The sequence below is a fragment of the Rattus norvegicus genome, chromosome 9 (genome assembly GCF_021556685.1).
Source record: "Rattus norvegicus strain SHRSP/BbbUtx chromosome 9, alternate assembly SHRSP_T2T, whole genome shotgun sequence".
NCBI lineage: Eukaryota > Metazoa > Chordata > Mammalia > Rodentia > Muridae > Rattus > Rattus norvegicus.
In genome coordinates, this window is record NC_141542.1 from 78,580,471 (window position 1) to 78,605,312 (window position 24,842).

Below are 24,842 nucleotides of genomic sequence, written 5' to 3' on the forward strand. Positions count from 1 at the left end.
AGCTATTCTCTAATGTATCATCGATTTCCATAGTTTTCATTTTAAGAAGCTATAACTCTGGGCTGAAAACAATTGATTCTATCACCAGAGACCATTTGGGCCATAACCATTGAAAACAGAATTGCCAAAAAACCCTGTGTTTTTCCATTAGAGGTGTGGGTGTAGTAGTGTAACTGTAGATTCTGTAAGGTTTTCTGGGTACAATGTATATGTAATAGTAAAGTTTCTATAGAATAAGTATATATTAAAATTTCTAGTATGAGCTATCAATTTTAACTTTTTTATTATATTTCTGATTGATGTTCTTTTCTCTCTACAATATCTAAAGTTCATAGAAGATATGGAAAGTTAAAAATGAAGGAAGCAGGGTTGGGGATTTAGCTCAGTGGTAGAGGCCCTGGGTTCAGTCCCCAGCTCTGAAGAAAAAAAAATGAAGGAAGCAGGAAAATAAAATACTACTTCTATGTAAAACTGCTCACAGTACCAATTCAATATCCCACTACCTAGTTAATGGGTATATCAGAATGAACATTCAGAATATATGTGAATTTGCAATATGCAAAATTGAAATCATAATTATCATAATTATGGCATAGAAGCAATGAAGAAAATAATTCAACCACATTTTTAAATTTTATTTTATTTTCTATGTCAAGACTGAAAGTGTAAAACCTTTCATTTTAGCCAGATGATTACAAAGATCTAGTTTTGCTGATTATTTTTATACTAGAATAATCTTTCATTATTAATCTATTTAAGTCTTATCTCAAGTCAGTTCATCAGTGCTAGCAATTAAAGATAGAAGATGCATGTGCTCAATTTCAAGAATTAAAATAATGCCTTGGGAGTAAGCATTTCTTTTCTGTCGTGAATGGATTGTTGGGTTTTCCAATTAAAGAAGTCTCCATACTGGAAATGAGTAGACAATTATGAAGATTATTTTTGAATAGCCAATTTACATATCCCTAATTGTGTTCATTTCTTTTGAAAAACGAAGTTGGAATTTATAGTGCTTTGATTGGTTACCCCTGCATTTGTGTTATTAATACTATTGCCAACAAGGTTCCCCTGTGAATGGGGCTTTGAGTGCTTTTCTGGATACATGTCTGAATCATAAGTAGACTTGACTTATTTAATGAATGAAAAATATCCAAAGAGTTACTAGCAGTTTTCAAAATTATATACACTTTATTTCTTTGGCCTAATAGTAGCAACCAAGACCTGCCTCCTGAATTTACATTTGGTCTTTGCTACCTTAGAAAACAAGGAACATTTGAAGCTCTTCTGTAGCAGTACAGCCTCCTGACCACAAGCACAGCAGGTCCCCCTTATCTGCACTACAGTGGCATGGCGTCATGTGATTAGTAGAACATGTTGAGTTTTTTGTGAAGAATGACTGAAAACAATATCTCAGTTTTTTTATATTAAAAGTATGCAACTGTGGTAAAGGAAATGAGAATAGATATGCAGTTAAGCATAATTAAGTAACTAACTGATGTTACTGTCAGTGGACTTAGCATTCACTGGACTTAACCAGTCTATAAGATCCATCAGGAAGAAAAAAACTGATACCAAAGACATGTATAACAGTAGACATTTGTATATACATGGCAGGCACATAGGATTTATAACTATTAACATTCTTTATGTTTACAAGTATGTGTGGATTTAGGTTATGTTAGAAAGACAGATACATGAGGAGATGTCTTATCCTCTGTGACTAGAATATACATTCCTATAATGTATTCTATTGTTCGGCTTTTGTATATTAAACTTTCACTTTGTACTCAGCGAGTGTGTACCTTTCAGGCATGTTGGAGAAAGTTATAAATGAGGCTGTGAGTATAGCCTTGTGATAGAACACTTACCTACCATAGGTGAAGGTGTAAGCTCGAGCCTTTGCAGGACAGAGAGACACTGAGAGACAGAGATATATACTGAGACTGACAGAGAGACAGAAATACAGTGAAGACATTCATGAGGAAAGAGGTTAAGAGGCAGCCATTTCATTCCTGTAATGAGACCTGGCCAAAACTGACTAGTTCAAGAATCGACAAAGAACAACCCATTAATCATGTTCTGTTGCTATGATTATGGGGATTATATTATTGCAGATTTAAAGATCTTGACATAATAATATTAAAACTTCTAAGATTTTTTTAAGGCGACATTTGCTTTAAGACCAAGTAAAGATCACAATCAACTAGACACAGTGTCTCTGTGATAAGTATGTCCTACAAAGTAATTAGTGTTGTTGGACTCGTTTTCAGCTGATTGCTGTGTTTGACGAACAAGAGCCACTCCAAAAGATTGAGAGCCCCAGTGGAAACCCTGTGGATCGGCAGAGCCCAGATGCTTTCGACACAGAAGTGGCTGCCCAACTGGCTGCGTTTAAACCAATCGGCGGGGAAATTGTAGTAACCCCTTCTGCTCTGAAGTTAGGTAGGTGAATTTTCTAGATGTTGCCTTCTACCTGGTTGCATGTTGCATCAACTTACTGCCTTTCTTCTCTGTGAAGTTCATCATATTAATATTGTTCTTTATAAAGACACCTGGTTTGTCTCCTAAGTTATTTTTCTAAGGCTCTTTTGTGCTGTTGGAGCTCAGGTAAGAAAATGTAGTTTTTATCTTGAACTTGATTCCCAATTGCATGCCCCTGAAAAATCACACTGGGAGTCAGACTGTGAGGAATGAGGCTTGCCTGTTTCCTAGAAGCATCACTGTTTTTATAAAGTTCATCATTTGGAAAAAGCTAAGGATTACCAAGGAATCCACACTAGAAATAAGGTTCCATTTCTGTCGTAGTCATCTTGGTTTTCTTCATTGGACATTGGAAAAAACAGTTGGGGAGTTAGTTTTAAAATTTGAAATCACCTGGTTTGTTTTCCAAAAAAGACACCATTTTACCTGGTGGTTTTACTCAGAATTCTTTGACTTAATATTTGTTTCAAAATGTGGGAAATAAAAATAGACATTCTTCTGAAGTTTCTGCCAAGTGCTACTCCTCATGTCTCTGTTTTTGTTGACACTTCTTAGACAAGTTTAGCTCCATCTAATAATGTGTCACTTTCCACAACCCACTAGTGTGCTGGTGTGTGAAGTATATTTTATTTGGGTTGATTGTGAACATAATATTCTGGGACTACTGAGTGTCCTGGCTAGAACTTATTTAGACTTAATTCTCATGTCAGAAGGTCAGTCCCCACTTCTAAAAAGGAATCAATTTTTTTCTTAAAGAGGAACATGCACTTAAAATTGTGAAAACTTAGGTAGCAAGGAGGTTGAGCTAATAAAAACCTTGTCAATCACAATGAGCAGAGGTATATTCCTAGGATCCACAAGGGGGAAGGAGATAACCAACTTCTTCAAGTTGTCCTCTGACTTCCCTGGTATATCTCGGAATGCACACACAAATGCACACCCACACATGCAAATACACACCCACACACACAAGCACACACATCAGTGGGAAATATTTAAATTGTAAAAAACAATAGTATCTTTCCCCCTCATTTGAAATTCAATATTTGCTGTTGCCTTCTATGTTGATGCATGTCTTTAATTTTAGGACTCAGGAGTCAGTGGCAGGCAGATATATGTGAGATCAAAGCCAGTCTGGTCTTCATAGTGAGTTCCAGGACAGCCAACTATGCTACATAGTGAGATGCTATTTCAAAAAAATAAAATAAAATTACTGTTAAATTTATTATATATAGCCGGACCAAATAACCTTGTTTTGTTTTGATTTCTGAAAAGCTTCTGTAGTGTCTTTTTTAAAACAAACGAAATGGAAATTAATGGCCTATGGTCTTCATAATTTTCCTGCATATTTTGGAATGGAATCTAACAAAGCAGTCTGCAGAGATGGTGAAGGGCTGGTTGGCGGCTGCTCCTCTTCTGGAGCCAGACTTGTGGCTTCAGCAACCTTGCAGCCCCATCGCTCATTTGCATAATGGATGCCTTTTTATCCATTATGCAAATGGTATGAGAGGAAAATTAGGCAATAAGGGAAGACGAAAGGAGAAAATTGCTCTTGCTTGTTTTAATATTCTATTTATAAGCAAGTGCTGTGGGCTTCAAAAGACAGACTTATAGAGTATCCCTGACTTGGGCAACTTGCTTCCACCTCTCTATTATGGGCTTTTTCAGGGAAGAAAGCTTGTTCCCCTTCTTCATTTCACAGCTTCTTTTGTTGGTGTTGAATCCAAGAAGAAGAACTAACTCACGTGCTCTTTCTTTCAAAGTGAATTCTTTTTCTATTTCTAAAAAATGTATCTTATTTTTATTTGTGTGTGTGTGTGTGTGTGTGTTATGTTGGAGGCTAGAATAGGATGGTGAATTTCTTAGTGCTATAGGCTCACAGCTATGAGCCACTAGACATGGATGTAGAAACGAAAATCATGTCTACTACAGTTAAAACTCTCTAACCACCGAGCCATCTCTTCTGAGCCCCTCTTTGTTTGAAAATGATTTTTTTCATTAGATGGGAACAAAACATATTGTTGATTCAATAGAGTACATATCAGACACTGCCATAAAGAGACTACACTGAGTGATTTCAACACTTACTCTTTTATTGCTCAAATTCTTTGAAGACTTAATGTGTCTAGTCATGTTTTAACATTCTTTCTCCAAAGATGAGGAGATGGGACAGAGAAGGTTAGTATCTCGAGCCACAGACTGAGTGAACAGAATATGAATTTATGCTGGCTCAAGTGTTAGGAACTACTTCCATGTTCTATTTCCAAGATGCTGTCCATAGAATAAATTATTGATAAGACTTTCTTGGAGTTTACTTTGTGGATATGAACTGAAGCCCAGGAAAGACCGATGTTTAGGCTCACACATACATGTCATTGAGTTTAATGATGTCATAGATTAAACAATGACAGAAGCTAGCGTTTGTTCATGTTGCTTGTTCCTATAACAAAACAGCTGACAAGAGGATTAGACAGTTGGTCATAATGAACTTACAGTTAGGAAGCAGAGGCCTGTCTTCCAAACCTGGTTGACAGTGAAGACCAGCCGTCACACCTAACTTCATAATTAAAACAACTTTGGAGAAATGGTTCTCTTTCAAATACTTTATTTTAGTTATAAAAAATACTCAGGGTTTTATTCTAGTATAGAAGTTATATAAGTATATAATACATCCAGTTCTGCCTCTGCCCGTTCTGTCTTCCTATTGGTTGATTCATAACAGGAGGTGGTTCTTTACTGCCTCGGGATGGGACTGGGCAATGCATTTCCATGGCTCTTCTGAGATGTGACTGCATTATGTTTTGAGGTGCACCCGAGCTCCTACTTATGTCAACTCATGGAGGGGGTTGCCAGAAGAGGAATAGCACATCTCTTCCAGCAGGTTTTCATGAAGGATTATTAGACAATGCCAGATTCTGAGCTCTAGGCCTTCTTGGGCTCTTGCCACATAGCTCCTGTGTGGTCTTCACCTCTGGTCACTTTTCATGGCTGCCTGTCCTTCCTATAGCTACCATGAGGCACTTATCATTTACAATTCCTTTCTATTGTCTGTCTGTGTTTCAAATCTTGCTTCCCGTTCCTGACTCTCTTCTTCGTTTCTGCTTATTTGATAAGCTCCTATGATCTATTTCTCTCTAATCTCAAATGCATAAATTCTATAAAGTTTTGTTTAAATCTTTAAGGTAATATTATATACTAATATACAGTGAGTAACTTTCAGCTTTTCACTCAATGAAAATATTTCTCTAACCTAAAATGGTTTGCAATTCCATATCTTATAAACTAATTATGTGTATATATGTTTATATTTAATTTTCAAGCTAAGTTTTAAATCAAGGGGCAATAACATAATTCTAATGTCATTTATCTAAATTATTTCTACCATGAATTTTTTACTAGATTCTATAATGACTAAGTAACTGTCCCAGACTCAGTTCTAATAAATTACTAATTGGCCATTATCTTTTATCATACATCCTAGAAATAGTTAACACAACAGTCTACTTAAGAAAAAAACTCTGGGGACTGAACAGCAGGTAGAATTGTAGAGAGTCATACTCATAGAATTCATTTGGACTTCAAAGTTGCCCTGTTCAAGAATTTTCACTCCCCACAAATAGACCATCAGATTCAACTAACTTGGACCCTTGGGGGCTCCTAGAGACTGAATCACCAATCAAAGAGCATCCAAGGGCTGGAACCTAGACTCTTTGTACATACATAGCAGACGTGCACCTTGGTCCTCATGAGGGTCCCCCAATAACAGGAGCAGGGTCTATCCCTGAGTCTGTTGCTTACATGTGGATCCTGTTCTCCTAACTGGGTTGCCTTGTCTGGCTTCAGTGGGAGTAGATGTGCCTAGTCTTGCAGTGACTTGAAGTGCCAGGGTAGGTTGGTACCCAGGGGATCCTCCCCGATCCCAGAGGTAAAAGGGAGGGGGTTGTGGGGAGGAGCCATGTGAGGGGGCACTGGAAGGAGGGGGATTGTGATTGGGATAGAAAGTTAATACATTATTATCATCATTATTATTTAATATTATTAAAAATAAATTAATGGGAAAAAGGTCTTCAGAGTCCTTTAGTACTTATAAACATATTTGCATTTGTAAACATGATTTGACAAATTCTTGATCCCAGTTAAGAATAACATTGTTTGTTGCTTACTTTCTAGATGCTATTGCATTTTCCAACTCTCAAAAAATAGGTTAGGTTATAGTAAAAAGGAAGACAGAACTATAGGATATCTGTAAATAGACAGTAAGCAGAGTCCAGAAGCTTTGAGCAAGGAAGCTCACGTCTACTCTAAGTAATTATGTGCCCCTTAGAATAAATGTTATAAATACAGTTGCATAGGGTTTTAGAATTAGCAATTGTCTAAGTGATTGACACTGTTTTACAAATGAATATGTGACAGCTTCAACTCATTGTGTGCTCTGATGCTGAATGACTAGTTGGTTTAAAACTGCAATTAGAATTGGGTCTCTAACACCATACTCCTTCATTTATTTGACATTTTTTGATGAACTGTATATTTCAATTATCCATGCCCTTTAAATATTACATGTGATAATAATAACACTTCATATCCTTTTGGAATTGAGATAAAGTATAAATTAATAAACAGATACTTTGAATAATTATAAATTTAAAGCTAAAGAGGAACCAAGACGAGAGAGTTGAGGTGCCTCAATTTGCTTTTAATTCTGTATGTTGCTGACTGTTGTCCTCTCACTTCAGACATGCAGAATGCCTCTGTGTGTGTGTGTGTGTGTCTGTGTGTCTGTATGTCTGTGTGTGAGAAAGAGAGAGATCTTACATCAAATCGGTATGTAAATGGAATTCCGACAATACTTTTTCTACAATGTAGGCATCTCTACACATTTGCTGACATACTGAGGGCTTTTCCTTTGAAGTTTGGAAGAAGAAGAGTCCTCTACCTTTCCCATGACTGTTCTTCATATCACCTTTTTGATCAGTGGTACCTGATCATCCTCTCTTCTTCAAAACACATTATGTAGCTTCTTGGTACTGGGGAACAGGTGACGTAGAGCTAGTACAAGTCCCAGATATGTGTCCTCAGCCATGTCACTTAGCTCTGTGATGATTACAACTTTCCACACAAACACAGATGAGGCTTCCTGTGGATGAAAGTGAAGACGCACAATGGAGATAGCGTGGATTGCTCCTGATTGTGTTACCATTATCTACAGCTTCTCATCCATAAACAAAGCCTTTACTTTGCTTCAGAGAGCTGTCATTGTCTCAGGAGGGTTTCACTGACACCGAGCCTAGTTTGAATCCAGCTCTGGGCCCCTGTCACTTTCCATATCCTGACCCCAATTAATTAGGAGTTCTATTTTGTGTCTTTTGATAATTTTCTCAGTATTTGATTGAAATTTGCAAGTTGGGGGTTCAAGCTTACATGAGAAGATAGTCCTTTAGTTATAAATTGCTTTAGCAAAGCAATTTAAATAGTGTTTCAGGATAAAAAGTACTTTGGATTTGCTTGTTGCCACTCCTGTGATGTGTGTTACCTAGATGTAAAGCAATTTGATTAAAGTTGGGAGTTGAATTAGTGCTAGCTTTATTCTCTCTCCTTTAAACTTTGAAGATGAGGCACTTTCTGTTGTGAGTGAGTCTTGTTTCTGAGACTTGAAAGGTGCCCTGGATGCTTTATTGTTTCCATATGTGTTTGTGCTTCTTCAAAACAAAAATGGAAATTATGATTATATGTTTGCTATAATAGAATTATTTTCAAAACACTCATTTCTCTCCTGTTTATTTTCTTTCAGTAGTTCTCAGAAAACACCGTGTAGCCCTGGATTATTGTTGGAAATCTCTACCATTTTCTATCTGAGTTTGAATAATTCAGGGCACAAAAGCAACATATGGGAACATTTTTCTCAGTTCTTAAGGAAACCAAATCCCTTTATGGCCCCGATCTTCGGGAAAACATAAAGAGAGGGAAGCTTACTCTTTTAATTAGGCTGTAGTGTGTAAGTAGCTGCTGTGCCCATAATGGGAGTTTAAGTCTTGGCATCTGATCCTAGACAAACACACTCACACCACACACATAGCAGAACTAAAGCTCACGGTTGGCTTGGGCTCCTGATGAAGCCTTTGAATCCCCACTACAAAGCACTTAAGCCTCTGAGGGCTCCTTGTTGCTAGAAGTTCTCTCCTGCAGGCTGGAAACCAAGAGTTAAAATTACCACAGAACTAAGGTCATTTGCTTGGATGAATCCATAAGTCATAATTTGGTCATTGAGTTTCATCCTATTTGTTTCTTTTGAGGCTGATTATTCAAAAGTTAGCAGCTATAGAAGGGCTTTTCTTTCTTTTCTTTTTTCTTCCCTGGGAGCCTGGTATTTTTCCCCTGTGCAAGCCAGATGAATGATGCTGTAATTAGCTATGGTGACCTTGCTAGGCTATCATCCATCAGTCATGGCCACATAGTCAACAAAATGTGGGCTGCTTTTCTGGTATGATGGTAACTAAATCAGGACTGAGGAGGTGACAGCCTGTCTAGCTTATTCTGGGCACCATTCTTCTTTTGCTATTGTTATTTTGGTTTTTATTTTAGTTTTTCTTTTCAGAATAGGTGAAATGTTGCCTGGGGTGAGGGCGTTGGGAAGGGGCAGGGAGCAGGGACCAACAGGTTATTCTCTAAATATCTAAAATGTATGTTGGAAAACTGCCAGATCATACTAGTCGATTGAAATAAAGTCAATACTAATACAGACTAATCCTGAGAAATTTATCACTAATTACTGCACAGGAATCAGTGTTGTTTGTGTTCAGCTAAGCACAAAGCTGAATTCTTTGAATGTGGCTTATACTTTGAATATGCAATTTAAAACCCAACTAGCATTGCTTCTCTCAAAGAGGGAATGTTGGGTGCGTTCAAACTTCTGCCCAAGCTGAGTCCCTACCTCTCTACAAGTTTAACATGATGAGGTTTGCATAAAAAGCGGTCTTTATTCTTGAAGATGCATTTTAAATAAGATATTGCTTATGAAATGATGTAAGGGTATATTTTGGTAAGAATATACGGCCACCATCTCAGCTTCCCTTTTTGTCTATTTTTATATTCATTTAGATCAGATCTTCATCTCATTTTCATTTTTCTGACTTATTTTTAGCTATCCTTCATCTCCTTTCCTTAATTTTATACAATATACCTATGTGTACTTGTTTCACTGGTAAATGGTTTCATTTAACACCTAAGTGCTCTTTGTTACGGTCTAAATAGGCAATTGTTCATACAGGGTTTACATTTCCCAAAACTGTAAGAGAGTATCTACAGTTACCTGCTCATTTCTAGGTGTATTTCGTAAGTTGATTATGTGACCTCTAAAAACACCAGTTTGCCACCTCCCCTTTGGCCTCTTACCAATGCTGGACCCACACTGAGATGGGGCCTGCAGATCCTCTAATAAACAAACAGAATGAAAGGTCACCTTTCCCACTGTTCACTTGATATTAGACCCCTGGGTTTTAAAGCCTCTTTTGCAGATTGCTTTTAATAGTAAGGGCACTGAAGCCACATTTGCAAAGACCTGGTCCCTAAGTAGTGAAAAATATTCTCAGTGACTCTGTCACATTCAGCTTTGTTGAGAACCCTGGACCAATGATAAAAGTGATTTGTGATTTATATTTTTAATGGGAGGACGAAGTAACAAAGAAAATATGCACCTGTGAGTTCTTCTCCTTCCTTTGTTGTAGCCCCAGTCCCCTTCCTTGGGACCAGAGCTGCAGCTCTGCCCTATTCTAGCACTGTAAGAAGCCAAGGCAGTGAGGCAGAGTTGTCCTTCTCTATGGGAGCCTTCGTTTAGCTTGTCAGTTAAAATGTGCTGGTCCATTACTTTATTAACCTGTCTTTTTCTCAATCGAGTATTCTTAACCACATGATTCAGATTTTAAAACATATCTTTTGTGGATATGTGTGTGTTGGTAATTTTTCATTGCCCCTGGCCAAAGTACCATAATCTACTTGATTTCTCCTGCCTTTTATATTTGGAAAATCTTGCTTAATGTCTTATATATGATACAGCTTTTGTATGGACATTATAAAACAAGGTTTAGCCATTCAGAGTCTGTGTGTGTGTGTGTGTGTGTGTGTGTGTGTGTGTGTGTGTGTGTGTGTGTGTGTGTGTGTAATTCTTCTTTCTGCCCAGATGGGCAAAGAAAAAAAGCCACTAATTTAATTATTTACAGAAGATCCATCTTAAGGACAAGTCACTCAGCGTTGGACACGCTTTCCTGACTGGCTCAGGACTTTCTCATTTGCTTTGCCTGATAAAGCTATATGATGAATTATGCTTCCGTATGTACACATTTGGTTATTTCCCTTCATGCCCTATTAGACACTTTTCTAAAATACTGATTTGTCCCAATGAAAGTAAGAAACCCTGGAACGACTTGGTCTGTTGGTGCTCACATGCACAGCAACGAGAATGACTGCCTTTGCTGAGCCAGGGCCGCATCAGGAACGTTCCTCTCTTTTGTTTACCCTTTTAATGCTCGATAGGTAGAGCACAGGACATCCTTGCTATTGGCACCACACCATGTTTGCCTTTGGAACCATGCATTCATATTCTGGTACACAAGCAGTGGCTCTCAGTCTGTCTAGGCACTGGCCTAATGAGAACACTGTACAAGGTATCAGAAAGTACCAATACTTTGCAAAAATGTGAGGAGGATTCTACTTACTAATCTCTGTGACTATGAGATGATGTGAATTCCTCAGACCTCTATGATGGACGACGTCTAGAACCTTGTTTCTCTGTATATAATTAGAGAAAAGGGGAAGATATCTTGCATCTTACTTTCCTTGGTTTATATGGATTACTTAGCTATGGCGTCTGAACGGATATGAACAAGGAAATTGAGTAAATGTTTTGTATTATCCAAACTCATGAAAAATTATGATGCTTCTATTTGGGCTTTCAGATAATGTTGTGAAGGAGAAGCTGTGACTTTAATGCCCATGTTTCTAAAAACTGTGAGAGAAATGTTGCCTCCATGTTTTTAATACACAACTTATCCTTTCAGAAGTAGCCCAGCTGCACAAAGCTAGGTGGTTTTGTTGTCATCTGCTGCTGGCAAACTATGAAGATCAATTAAACCTCACTTGTGTTTGTAAAATAAATAGACTTTCTACCCCAGAGATATGAATGCATGAGGCAAGCTCCTTCCTTTAGTCACAGTTCAGGAATAATGTCCTTTGACCTTATGACTTTAGTTTGGTGTTACAGTTAACTGCCCTTTTAGTAGCGGACTCAGCATCTGCATGGCTAACATCTGCTCTTTGGAGAAGGCTGGGCATAAGAATGTAACTATGGAAATCAGTGCATTGGGTGTCCATGCTGGAAAAAAAATGATGGCATGCCTGTCACCAGCTTCAGTTAATCAATAATTATTTATTGATGTCTCAGGAGATGAAAAGCATTATGCAAGGCTACCAGAGGAATATAAAATAACACAAGTCCTGAACTCCTTCCCAAGCAGCTTGCCATCTCTCTGACAGAAAATAAATTACTGTGCGATTCTCTTACTTGGTTACAATTCCATTTTTATAATTTGTTGCCATTCTAGTAGAGAGGCTACAATTACCAAACCTTATATTGAAAAAGACTTTGCTTTGTAAGTTAGTTTAGATCCTCCTGAGCTCCTCCGGATCCTGCCGTTCATCATAAACATGGCCTCCTCACAGCTTTGTTAATTGTTTTGACTTTTATTTGACTTTCAGTTCTTAGTAAAGCGAAGTAAGTTTTCAGTCTGTGTGTGTTTCCTCTGTCTTTCGTTTGGACAGTAGGTGACCTTAAAGCAAATAGAAACACCTCAGACCTGAAGTCTTCCCACTGTAGCCCATAATGTCCTCTGTTGCCCAAGGAGGTCTCCTGGGACTGAGTGGATTGATGGATGACTGTCAGTTTCCCCTTTATCAATGTATCCATCCATCCCTCTCCCTGAAGACAGACACTCCAGGCCAATATGGTCTTTTCTTTCTAAGCATGGAGTATGGAGAGCATGCTGTCCCACTGGTGAGCTCAGCAGGGTTACTTCCTGTGAGAATCACGTGTGCCTGAACAGAAAGAAGTCTGAGACCTACTGTTTCTTTCCTTCTCTGAGGATTTTCTAAATTGTTGTCTGGCTTTTTCCTTTTTATGATACCTCACCCTGATTTATGTGTGAGGCACAGACATGTTTAAGTAAGTTCATTTCTGTCCCACTCTTCTTTTAACTCAAAGCATTATTATCTGGTTTTACACTGTAGTGAATGTGATTACCTCCTGTTTAAAATTTATTACATTTTGAGTCAAAGAGGAGCATCATGGAAGATTTTCTTTGAGAAGATGTGTGACTTTCTGCTTTCTGTAACAATCAAAATTAAATTAATTAAAATTTAAAACATTAGGAATTTATCAAGTAAAAGGGAGACAGCTCCATGCATAACACACTGGCTGTGTAAGCTTGGGGGGTGGGGGGTGCTGAGTTTGTATGCACAGAATCAACCTAAAGTGCTTGTCTGTAGTCTCAGCACTCCAGTGGCTGTAAGGGAATACAGGAGAATTTCAGAAGCTGGTGGGCCACCTCATGCACCACAACGAAGAGACCCTGACTCGAGCAAGATGAAGAATGAAGACCAGTGCTCAAGGTTTACAGCTAACCGGCACATGTGTGCTGTAGCACTTATGTACCCATTTTCATACACAAATATGCACACATGTACCACAGCATTTGCCACACACATAGAACTTTTCAAGAATTGATTTTCTCCAGAAAAACTTTCTGGACTACCTTACTGCCCTACTTTGAAGATACCATTTAGTGCGTGTTTGATAGTATCACTGAGTTTGTATCTGATGTTCTGCCAATCCAGCAAGGCAAAGTTCCTAGAGGTTGGCAGGAATCTTTCTATAATGCATGTCTCCACACTCAGAGCCAAAATATTTGACATTTCCGATCCAAGGCAGTACTGAAACAATTAGAAAAAGGGAAGTATGAAAATCATAGTACATATTTACTCCATAGCAGTATGGCATTGAAATTAAAATAATAAGCCCTGAAGCAAGTCTGATTAAATATGATTCTGCCACGTACACGCTGTGCAATTCAGGGAAATCACTTAACCTCACTATGTCTGTTACCTCATTTGTAATCCATGAATGGTAATGACCTGGTTGTGTTATTTATTGTGAGCAACAAGTGAGGGCATTGCAGACTAGAGCCTGTCAGGTAAGCAGTAGCAGAAAACATTGTTATTTTCCTCAGATTTATTGGTGGCTTTGAGTGAGATCTCTTTATATTTATGCAAACATCTTTTCATTTGATCCTGTCTTTTTTTTCTTATTCCCCACTTTCAATTTTTGCACCCATGAAGCCATATTCTATTTTTATAAATATGTATATTTGGGCCTTCTATCACTTTCTTTGAACCATGAATTTAAATCTCTTGTATGTGTTTTCCTCAAGCACACATAATAGGTAAAATAGTTTCTTGAAGACAAAGCAGCAGGCAGGACATTAATCAGAATGGCATGTGATGGCTGCTGGGTTTGTGCAATACCTTCCATCATGTATTTAGAGATTTGCAGGAGAGTAATTCATGGGATCCTTTTGATCTTTATTTAACTCCAATATTTTTGCTTATGTTCCCATTCTGACATAGCATGTGCTTTTAGATAATTTTCCTCCACCACTGCTATTGTCAAATACATTTAGAGAAAGAATGTAATTTATTAGCTTAAACTAATTAAAACTAGCAACCCATATTGATTACAAGGTAATCTTCTCCATTGAAATATAAAGATTAACAAAATACAGATTTGTGTTCAAGGCGTTCACACTGAATACATCATGTCTTGTATTGTTTTCTTCTCACTGAGAGAATGCACAGATGGTGTGTGTGTATACACAGTGCACTGGTATATAGGGCTGACCTTAAGTAATCTCTCTGTGGATTAAGGTGGCGCTGTCTTTATTGACTAGGTCTTTCTTGCTTCCTGAAAGAATTCATTGTTTGTTTGTTTGTTTTTTCAATTTTTGTAACTAGTAGACTATGTTGGGAAGCTTAAAACAACTGTGGCCCTGGCCAGCTGTGAACATAACAATAGAGTTCCTAAAACCCACTCCATGCTCAAGACACTCAGATAGTAGGAAACCTCAATTGTCAGTCCACACAGATACCGGCTTCCTATCTACCTAGCAAACCTATGAGACGCAGTGCCAACAAATTGTCTTGCAGTATTGTGAAAATGCTAGCTCCCGTTTCACACTCGTACCAACTTACTCCAGTATACAGAGTATTCAAGATAAAGCTACAAGAGTTTAATTAAGTGTGTAGAAAATGCCTCAAAACATTTTCCAATTATGTATTTTGAAATGAGTATTGGTGTAACTAAATGATAAAAAACAATTCACTGTTATTTTTTAAATCTACACATTTACTTGGGGGCTTAAATTGGTACAGAATTAACAAGACAGGAACTGGTTACTGCATAAGAGGAAAATCAATCTGTTTTATAAATTCGAATATATTCTGTATGACTTATCTTTCTCTTTGGTTGATTTTTTCTAAAGGGAAGAAGTCTAGATTGCATATATCCAAGGAGGAGAATTTGATATAATTACCAAAATGTAGAATACTTGAAAATGTTTGTCCTAAGGTGTATTGATAATTGCAATAGTTTTTGTCATGTTTTTCTTAGATTATTTGGATAATTGCTTCCATTTTCCACCTGATTTAGTGTAAGTAGACACAGCTTGAATTTTTGTGAGAGGCTGTTACAGGTATTTTCTTAGCAGAGTCATTAAAACCCAAATGATTGATTCTGCAAAACTTTAGTATACCCAGTGCAATTGGGGCTGTGCACCTGGTAGTGGGGACTGATGTCCTTCACACATGAGGTAAGAATTTCCTTATTTGGTAGTTGCATTCTGAAATAATTTTTGATTGTTAAACCCTTAAGATGTGTTTGTTTACCTCTTTGGTTATAATTAATTGAGCATATTGTTTGCAATAACACTCCAGTTTTTAAATTGAGATCTTAGGAAACCATGCCCCAGAAGTCTTCATAAGTGTTTTTTTGGTTACCTTACTTCTCGCTATGATCAAATAGCTCACTTGAAGCGGTGTAAGGATGGACAGTTTGTTTAGGTCCACAGTATGAGCAAATACAAGTCATCATTGTGGAGAAGGCCTGCATGGGGCAGGATTTTGATTGCATTGCATCTGCAGTCAAGAAGCAGAGGGAGATGAATGCAGGTGTTCATCACACTTTCTCTTGTGTGCTTCCCCTCCTCGCCACCATTAAGTCTAAGCCACAGTCTGTGAAATGCTGCCACTCTGATTAGGGAAGGTCTCCATGCATCAGTTCAATTTCTTTGGAAATGCATTCTCAGACATGCCTAGAAGTGTGTCTTCCAAGAGTTTCTAAATCTAGTCAAGATAACAATGAATATTAACCAGTTCGTTGTCTATGCTGACTGGGAAAGCAGAACACTCTAGAGAGAGAATTTCCCTTAAGGGAAATGTTACATTATCCAATTCAATCGATGGGTTCAGTTGATAATTCAGAGAGAATAATTCAACTTATGTGAAGAAAATTTAAGGCATGTGTTAAGTAACTAAACTGGTGTCATCCAAAATTTCAAGATTTGAGAAAATTTTCATCACGTTTGTAATTTAGTAGTTAAATTGGCAAAAAAAAAAAAGAAAGAAAAAGCTTTATTTCTTTTTGAAAAGACTTGACTTGCATTATTTGACTAGTATTAATAGAGTTTTGTTAAATATACATGTAATAGTCAGGACTTTTCAATATTCTCATTAGTCAATTGAAAATAATTAACACACTTTTCATATGTGTGGATGGATTCATTCCACTACTTTATCACTGAAAATTTTAGAATCTCATATTGAGGTTGAAATTGCATTTGGCGAAATGGCTCCATGGAATTTTAAAGTTAGAGCAGTATCAGCCATGGTTCCTCAGAGCGTCCTTTCATTTCTCTATTTAATAAAAATGACATTAGTATTAAAGTTAAATTCGTGTGTGTTAGATAAGCTAAAAGGGATGTTACTGGGTGTTGTAAGCTGTAGAATATGTAGAGAAGCACTTAATTCAGCATCAAAGAATGCCCTGGGCCTGAGGTTTTTTTTTTTTTTTTTTTTTTTTTTTTTTTTTAAAGATTTATTCATTTATTATATATAAGTACACTGTAGCTGTCTTCAGATACACCAGAAGAGGGAATCGGATCTCTTTACAGATGGTTGTGAGCCACCATGTGGTTGCTGGGAATTGAACTCATGACCTCTGGAAGAGCAGTCGGGTGCTCTTAACCACTGAGCCATCTCTCCAGCCCGGGCCTGAGGTTTAAAAGCGATGCCCACCTCTCTTACACAGAACAAATATTATGATTAAATGAAAAGGACTATTTGAGGACTGCATGTGGATACCTTAACCTCACCTTCCTGCCAGTCCCAGTATGCAAATATGGAGGTAATGACATGGATCTGTAGTTTTGAGAGCCTCATGACTACTGAGCTATGTTGGGCAGGAGTGTAAACAGGAAATGGAGACATCATCTTGTGGAAAAACCCCCCTTCACCACCCTTCTGCCTCCCCCCCCCCCCACCATGATTCACAATGTCTTGATTCACCACTCGGTGCAGCTCTACAGGCATGGCCTGTGTGTCTGTGTGGACGTTGCAGGTTGAGAACCTGTCTGGCTTAGTCTTGCCCTCTCATGTGTCTTCTTTCTATGTCTTCCCACATAGTCTGTTTTTCCCTCCCTCATTATATCAAATCCTTACCTCTTTCTGACAATCCTTCCCTTTTTACCATCTCTTTCTACTTTTCAACTATTGAATTCTTTTTTTTTTCCATTAGAAACCAAACTACAAAATCACTTATTTGCTGGTGCCCATCTTTCTGAGAAATGTACTCTGTGTTATGTTGGATTACAATTGAAAACAAATGATGGATATCAAAAGGAAGGATATTCTTCGTGTGACAGAAGGAGTTTTCAAAAATGGGTAATAAATATAGAATGTGTGCAATCACAACGCCATGAGAACGTGTGTAGTTTACAAAGATGTGACCTGAATTAAAAAAGAAATGCTCATTTTTGTCATTGTCCTGAACCCCACAGGTATACACACAAAGCTAGATTTTGCCCAAATGGTCAGAGGGTCTTGCTTAAGTTCTGTTGGACAGCCTACTCCCAACCTGGCCTCAGTGGCAGAAGGCATGATACCTTCATGAAGAATCTGAAACCCCTAACAAGGTTTTGATGCTGAAGGAGGCTAGGAGTGAGAGCTCTAGATGGGTAGCAAAAGACTTACCTCGGGATCTCTGTGAAGGTGTCAGGCCTGCTACATCTCCTGACTTTTGAGGTAACATCTGTTTGTCAACCAAATAGAACTGGTTTCCCTCAGCTCCTTTCTTTACTTTACCAGGTGCCCGTGCTGGCTGAAAATGACCTCACAGCAAAATAAGTCCATTCAGTGTTTCACAAACTCATGGGTGATGAAAGAATCAAAATAAAATGCCAAAACGTCCTCTCTTAACCAAGTCTGTGGAACCAGGAAACATTATGGGCAGAGCAAATCAACCCTCTGTGTGATTTATCCCAACATTGGCAACTATTAATTTGTAATGATCATCACTTTCCCTCCATTAAATCATAGCCTTGCCTTGAGCTCTCCCATCAAGTTTTGCAATACATCACATTAAAAGTAAAGGCCACTATGACAGCCACTCTGATGGTGACATTCCTTTTTTGTGGGGCTCAGGTCTTTCCTAGGAAGAAACTATCCAACAATTAGTTTTTACCTTAAGCTCATTTATATTTCTGAAGCATGCAAATGACTGTGTATTGTGGGTGCATTAGTACCGTGAAAGGATTCTTACATTGCCTAGGTGAAAGCGCTTCTGTATTTCTCAGTGTGTTCTAGGGAGGTTTAAAATGGACAAAAAAAAAAAAAGCCTCCTAATATGATAGCAGCCAGAAGAATCATTGTGATCAAAATGACCTTTTCAACAGATAATTTGACAGACACTTGATGGACAGCATTCTTCCATCTCTCAGCCGAGCTTTTATCTCCTTGCCATAAAATGAAGGAATGAAATTTTAACTCAAGAGATAAGATTCTCAATAGTCATTTGTTGCATATCTCCCTCAGTGCAGTTCCTCAAAATTTGAAAGTTCTCTTTTTTTTTTTCAAGGTATTTTTCATTACCTGGAGAAAATGTTTTCTTTAGGGAGATATTTTAAAACAATAGTACAGGTGCTGAATCAAATTTCCCAGGTGTGTATGGGACTCTATGGTTCCTTAATACCATTGGCTTGCTGTATTAAATGGCACTCTTGTGTCCTATAAGAGGCACGTCAACTTTCAAAGGTGCCTTTCCTTATACTAAGAGAGTAGCTTTGACTTTGACAAAAGTGTGGACTGTGGAGCACCCAGTTAAAGCATCCTGAGAAAAAAATAAAATTAAAGCACTTACTGGTGAAATGAAGGCAATCAATTTGCAAATAAATGTGTTTTTAAAATGTAGCCCTAGGGTGACATGCAAATTCAGAAGACTAATATTTTCTCTGGGAAAAGGGTATTTTCTCTTGAATTCTGAAAATGTCACCAGAATGGAATGTTTGTTGATTGGTAACATATATACTTTCATTAAGAATGTTTTTGTAGTATTAGCTTTGTCAAAATACAAAAGGATTTTATGTAGTTCAGTGACACAAATTATAAGGGTGTACAGTGTTATTTATGTGTTTCTCAAAATGTCTACTTACTACAATGTTGGCGTCTGGGCTCTGGGACATTGTCATTTTTGAGTACTGTTCTATCTTTATCCCCTGGTAGGTGCCGGGTGTAGAGCAATGAGTCACTAAATAGTCACTCAATGTATGCATGGGTGCATCGAATTAAAGATAACCTCCACGTGGATTTTTATCTGTTTATTTACAATTTGTCTTCATTATTTTATACAGGGGCCTTTTGGTTGGCTCTCTGCAGATTGGGACTCAATTTTATGTCACTGCTTTTTATATAACACCAAATACTAAACATATGCCAGAAAATTTAGACATTTGGTTTGTCAGTTCGTATGGGGAGGTACTTCATTCCGTTTTTTACCTCTGGGAATTCACCGTGTGCTTCCAGCTGACAAGGAGAATCCAAAAGGTGACATATATATGGCTGAAAAGTAGGTTATTGAAGTATAAAAGGGGAATCTGGGCAGAGGCACTTAGATTACTGATGTTGTCATAAAGAGGAAACAAATGACCTGAGGTCAGATTAGGGTCTGTCACCTCTCAGGGACAAGGAACAGGGTCTGACATCTCTCAGAGGAGGGGAAAGACACCAAAATCTTCAGAAACAAAAGCAAGCAAGTAAACAAACAACAACAACAACAACACAAACACCAGTTGGCCCAGAGAAAGAAGGGGATAAAGAGCTATGCAAACTAGGGATGGCAGTAGACAGGAATTGGTACATGTCACTCTCTGCCATCATAGAGCTTAAACTGCCATGTGGGGGTTAGGGACTAATCCCACAGGAGTAATAAATGATCAGTGTCTGTGTTCCCTCAAGAATTGAATTTAATACCCAAAAATGATTCACATGACAGGGGAAAAAAGGAAGTAGTAGCAAAAGATTTTATGTGTAAGGACAGAGGACACAGGTTACAAGAATTGGGACCTGCTCCCTAACCCTAATGAAGAACTAGGGAAGGGAGGTTCAGAGAAGTTTTCCTAGATGTAAAGCATTGTCTTGGTCTTGGACATAGAAATAATAGTCCAGACAAAGTCAGTAGCATTGCATGTTGAGGAAAACGAAAACAGCTGTGTATGACTCCAACAAGGAACCAGAGGGGGTGGGTTCTGGGGAAAAGTCTGAGGATAGATGGCTTGAACAGAGGAGGGAATTAATCTGAGAGTTGGAATGGCCAATTTATGGACTTATGGCGCCTTCCTAGAAGCTACTGAGACATGTTTGTTTCACAAATGTCAACCAAACATGAGAGTCTCTGCTACAATTGTACCTTGGGTGTGAAAAGTGACAGTTATGTGAGCATCTTTCCCCATACCTTCATCAGTGTGGACATCCCCGTTGCCTATGAAGTCCCAAGTGTGCCCTGTTCCCTTTCCCCTAGGAGAGCAATTCTCCGCTTTTCTTTATAATTGTACCATAATTTATAGTTTTATGAAACTTATTTGAACCTTAAGAACAGAATTACACACTGTGAATATTCTTTTACAAGAGCATCGAGCCCATATTACCTGTTATGCTATTACCATATTTGCTGGCACTCCTGTCTTTCACTGCTGTGTACTTTTATAGTTTACTAGAGAGGTGAATTCATTCCAAAGTTTTGCCTTATATTGATTTGTGTTAATCAGATTTCTGTTGCCAGAACAAAGATTCCTCATACAGACAACTTAAAAGATGGGAGATGTATTTTGGAGTGTTGTGTTGTTCCATGGTCAACTGTCTGAATTAATCCCTGACCTGGTTTGAGACAGAATGTTGTGTGCTACATGGTGGAATAAAGCCACTGCACCATTATGGCTACTATGAAAAAAGAGAGGAGTTTGGGGACAAAGCAAAACACACCTTTAAAGGCCACAGTCACCTACCTCTTCCATGAACTGCCTTTTATGATGCTTCCATCACTTCCTGATAGGGCCACACTTGCAGGTGACCCAAATACATCAGCATGACACTCAGGAGAATCAGTTCAGATCTGAATCATAATAATTGTAAGCATCCTTCCATATCTGGTAACGTGTTTAATAGATTTCTCCTGGAAACAATCCTCAGAATTAAACCATTGTTTCATAGAATATCTTTCTTTTGAAATGTATTAGATAGTGTAAAATTGCTTCTCACTATAATTTTACTAATTTCTTAAAACCAGTAAGTGTAAAATAGAATTCTAGATGTTCTACATGGTCAGCAAAATTTAATGGAGCTATATTTTAAATTTTTGCCACTTTATAGATATGAAATATCTTATTGAGCTTAGGCTTAAGCACAGTAAGTGTAGTCATTGACCATGCAGATTGGCTCATCTGTGATGTTCCTAGGACTCTTGGCCACCATTGCATGTTTTCTTCCTGATCTATAGGAATCTTTTACATGTTTGAAGTATTAACTATTTGTGGTTAGTGTACACTGTACATGTCTTCTCTGGCATGGTAATTTATCTCTCTACTCCTATGTATCTTTCTACGAACAGGAAGTCTAAGCTTCAGTACAGTCAAGCATCATATTTCTCCTTATGTTTGGAAATTTCATTATTTCTAGAGGTAATAGATTCTTCTTTTAGAGAACTTAGGCTGGGGCTGTTGTGCAGTTAATGGAGTGCTAGTCTAGAATGCACAGAACTTTGGGTTCAGGCCCCACCGGTGTATTGACAAGACCGTGCAGATATCCACCTAACTCTACCGCTCTGGAGTGGGGAGGGTGGAGCATTCATGTGTATGAATATGGTGAATTTGGAACCAGCCTAAGATACAAAACTGCACCTCAGAAACATATTATAACTTTGTCTCTTTAAAATTGTGACACTGCCCGCAGATATTAGCCTCCATCATTTCCTCCATAAGAGATGGTTACTTCCAGGTACCATTTATTATAAAGTCTTGTTTCTCCAGCAGTTTACGGTGCTATTTCTGTCAAATTCAAATTTCTTAATATTTCTGTGCCTGTTTCTGGATGCTCTAAATTATTTCATTTGTCATTCTGTCTCTTCGTATGCTAATGCTGTGCTCACTTAATTACTGCAGCTCTGTAATAGTCTGAGGTATCTGTCACTGCAGGTCCCCTCTACTGTTCATCTTCTTTAGGAACGGTTGGATTATTCTTCGCCCTTTGTTCCACTTACATTTTAGAACCAGCCTGCTGAATTTGGTGGAAACAGAGGTGAATCAATATTTCCTTGGGAAAATGATACCCTCATAATAGCAAATCTTCATAAGAAGAACCACATCTAAACTCCTTTTCCTTTCTTCTTTCAGCTTCAGTAAGGGTTGTTTGAAATTGTTTCGCATTTCCCAATTTCTGTTGCTATTATAAACAATACTTATTTAGTTTGATTATGTTCTTTTTTGGCATATAGAAATCAATTGTGTGTGTGTGTGTATGTATGCATGTTCGTGTGTGTACGCGCGCGTGAGTGTGCATGTGTGTGTGTGCATGTGTGTGTGCATGTGTGTGTGTGTGTGCATGTGTGTGTGTGTGTGTGTGTGTGCATGTGTGTGTGTGTAAGCTTGTTCATATGTATGCTGGGGACTGAGCTCAGGCCTTCCCACATGTTAGGTTAGTGCTCTACCACTGGCCTTCCCTTCATCCACAGCGTTCATTTGATTGTTTTAAATGTTTAGTTTTTAAAGGGTGTCTGTTCTTCTTGCATACACATATGTGCACAGCATTCACTCAGTACTCGTGGGGGCCAGAAGAGAGTGTTAAATGCCCTGGAATTGAAATTGCATATAGTTGTTAGCCAATATGAACGTGCTTACAAGTAAACCTGAATCCTCTACAAGAACAGCAAATGCCCTTAGCCTGTGAACCATCACTCCTGCCCCAGAAACAAAAATTGCCTAACGGATATGGGTTTCGTCTAGTGATTTTATCCAGTCGTGCTGTATATGACTGTTTCATTAAGCCTTCTGAACTAATTTTGTTAACTGTTCTGTTAACCCTATAGCTGGCTCTCTTGCCGGAGGACATTAGAGACGACGGGAGGCAGAGCTAAAGGTGCAGGCAATGCCACTAAGCATCTTAGTCAGAATCTGCTCAGCCCTTTCCAACTTGTGCATGATTTTGCTATGGATTTACACATTATTTGTGTAGAATTCCCAGCATTTTATTCCTGTGCGTTACTTTGACAGTTTTAACTAATAACCTGTAACATGGCTATGTACATGCAACACACTGAAGTACTAGAAGTATCTTACTATTCTAAGTCAGGGTTGAGAAGTTCAGTGTATTCTCCTTTTCCTATGAGGAATTTATGCTCACTTGCTGTCCCCACTTCTGTCCATGCATGGCAGTCTTAACACAGTGAGGCAAGATGGGGGGCTCAAGGAGCAATTAAGAAATGCAGAAGGCTTCTCAGACTGAGGAAGTTTCTGCTAATTTTTAGTCACTAGTATTTTTTGGCATGATTGAAAACTTTTGTTTTATATTTTTATCCCTATATCCACCGAGATGACTAAATTATTTTTCTGCTGTCATATATTAATATGATAAACTATTTTAAATTTTTTTTTGTTTTGTACAGAACGTGCATCCCTTGGTAGTGCCCAGTTGTCAATAGTGCTGCACGTTTAAGCACTGCTGGTCTCCTTTTGGTGATTCTATCTTTCCCTGGGAGCAAAGTCTCTGGGTTTTAGCTTTTTTGTTTTTATTATTATTCTCTCCTGCATCCTTACTGTACCTTCCCTCCTCTCCTCCCAGTCCTATCCTGTTTCCCATTCTCCAGCATCCACTGTTCCGCCATTTCCCTTCAGAATAGAGGATGCCTTCCAGTGATATTAACTGAACAGGACGTAATTTGATGCAGTAACAGTAGACATAAACCCTTATATGAAGGCTGGAAGAGTCTAGAAGATTTGGAAGCTGAGCTGGCCATCTTCTGTAACCACGATAGGCATCTCATGGTGGAACTGGGACACCAACCAACACACGACTTGCCTTGCCTGCAAGATGTGCCACATCTGCTTTTTGTTTGATTGGTTGGCTGGTTGGTGTGGCTGGTTGGTTGGGTTCTTTGTAGTAAGATTATCCAATAGTGTCCAGTGTTGAGTTTAGTTGGAAGGTTTTCCCATTTGCCGCACTGTGAAGTTAGTTCTAGCATACATCATAAATAGCCAGGAATGTTGGTGAGTTTCCTACCTGGATGGATATCTTGGTTATAAGTTATGTGTATTGCAGTGGTTCATGACTAGCGTGTTACGAGAGTCTCCAGTCCTGAAAGGAGATTCTAGAATCTACATGCCTTCAGTCACATCAATCCTACAGAGTGCTGGAGAACTCCAAGGAGTGGGGAAGATGGCTGATGCTGCCCTGTTGATGAGGATACTTAGAAATATGACTCTGATTCCTATGGTGCCGCACTTCCATACAAAGTAACTCACTAAAGAATGTACAAAGAAATGACTGAACATTGATTTTTGAAATTTGAAGGCATTCTTTCATTCTCACCTAATAAGGCCAAATACACCACACCTGTTCTATCTACTAAAGCTAGGAACTTCTCCCTGTGATGTTTAATCTTAATTCCAAAGTCCTAACTGCGCTGACAGTCATTCTCCTCTCCCCGTACAGTAAAGTGCTCT

At 38.3% G+C, this 24,842-nt stretch overlaps 1 protein-coding gene across 1 annotated transcript in view; it reads left to right on the forward strand.

The window, feature by feature from the left end:
- Pard3b (par-3 family cell polarity regulator beta) overlaps nt 1-24,842 on the forward strand; it is a 1,028,371-nt gene that overhangs the window by 379,370 nt on the left and 624,159 nt on the right. The window contains 1 exon segment of the mRNA NM_001191808.3: nt 2,271-2,442. Within this exon segment, the coding sequence (NP_001178737.1) occupies nt 2,271-2,442 (172 nt within the window).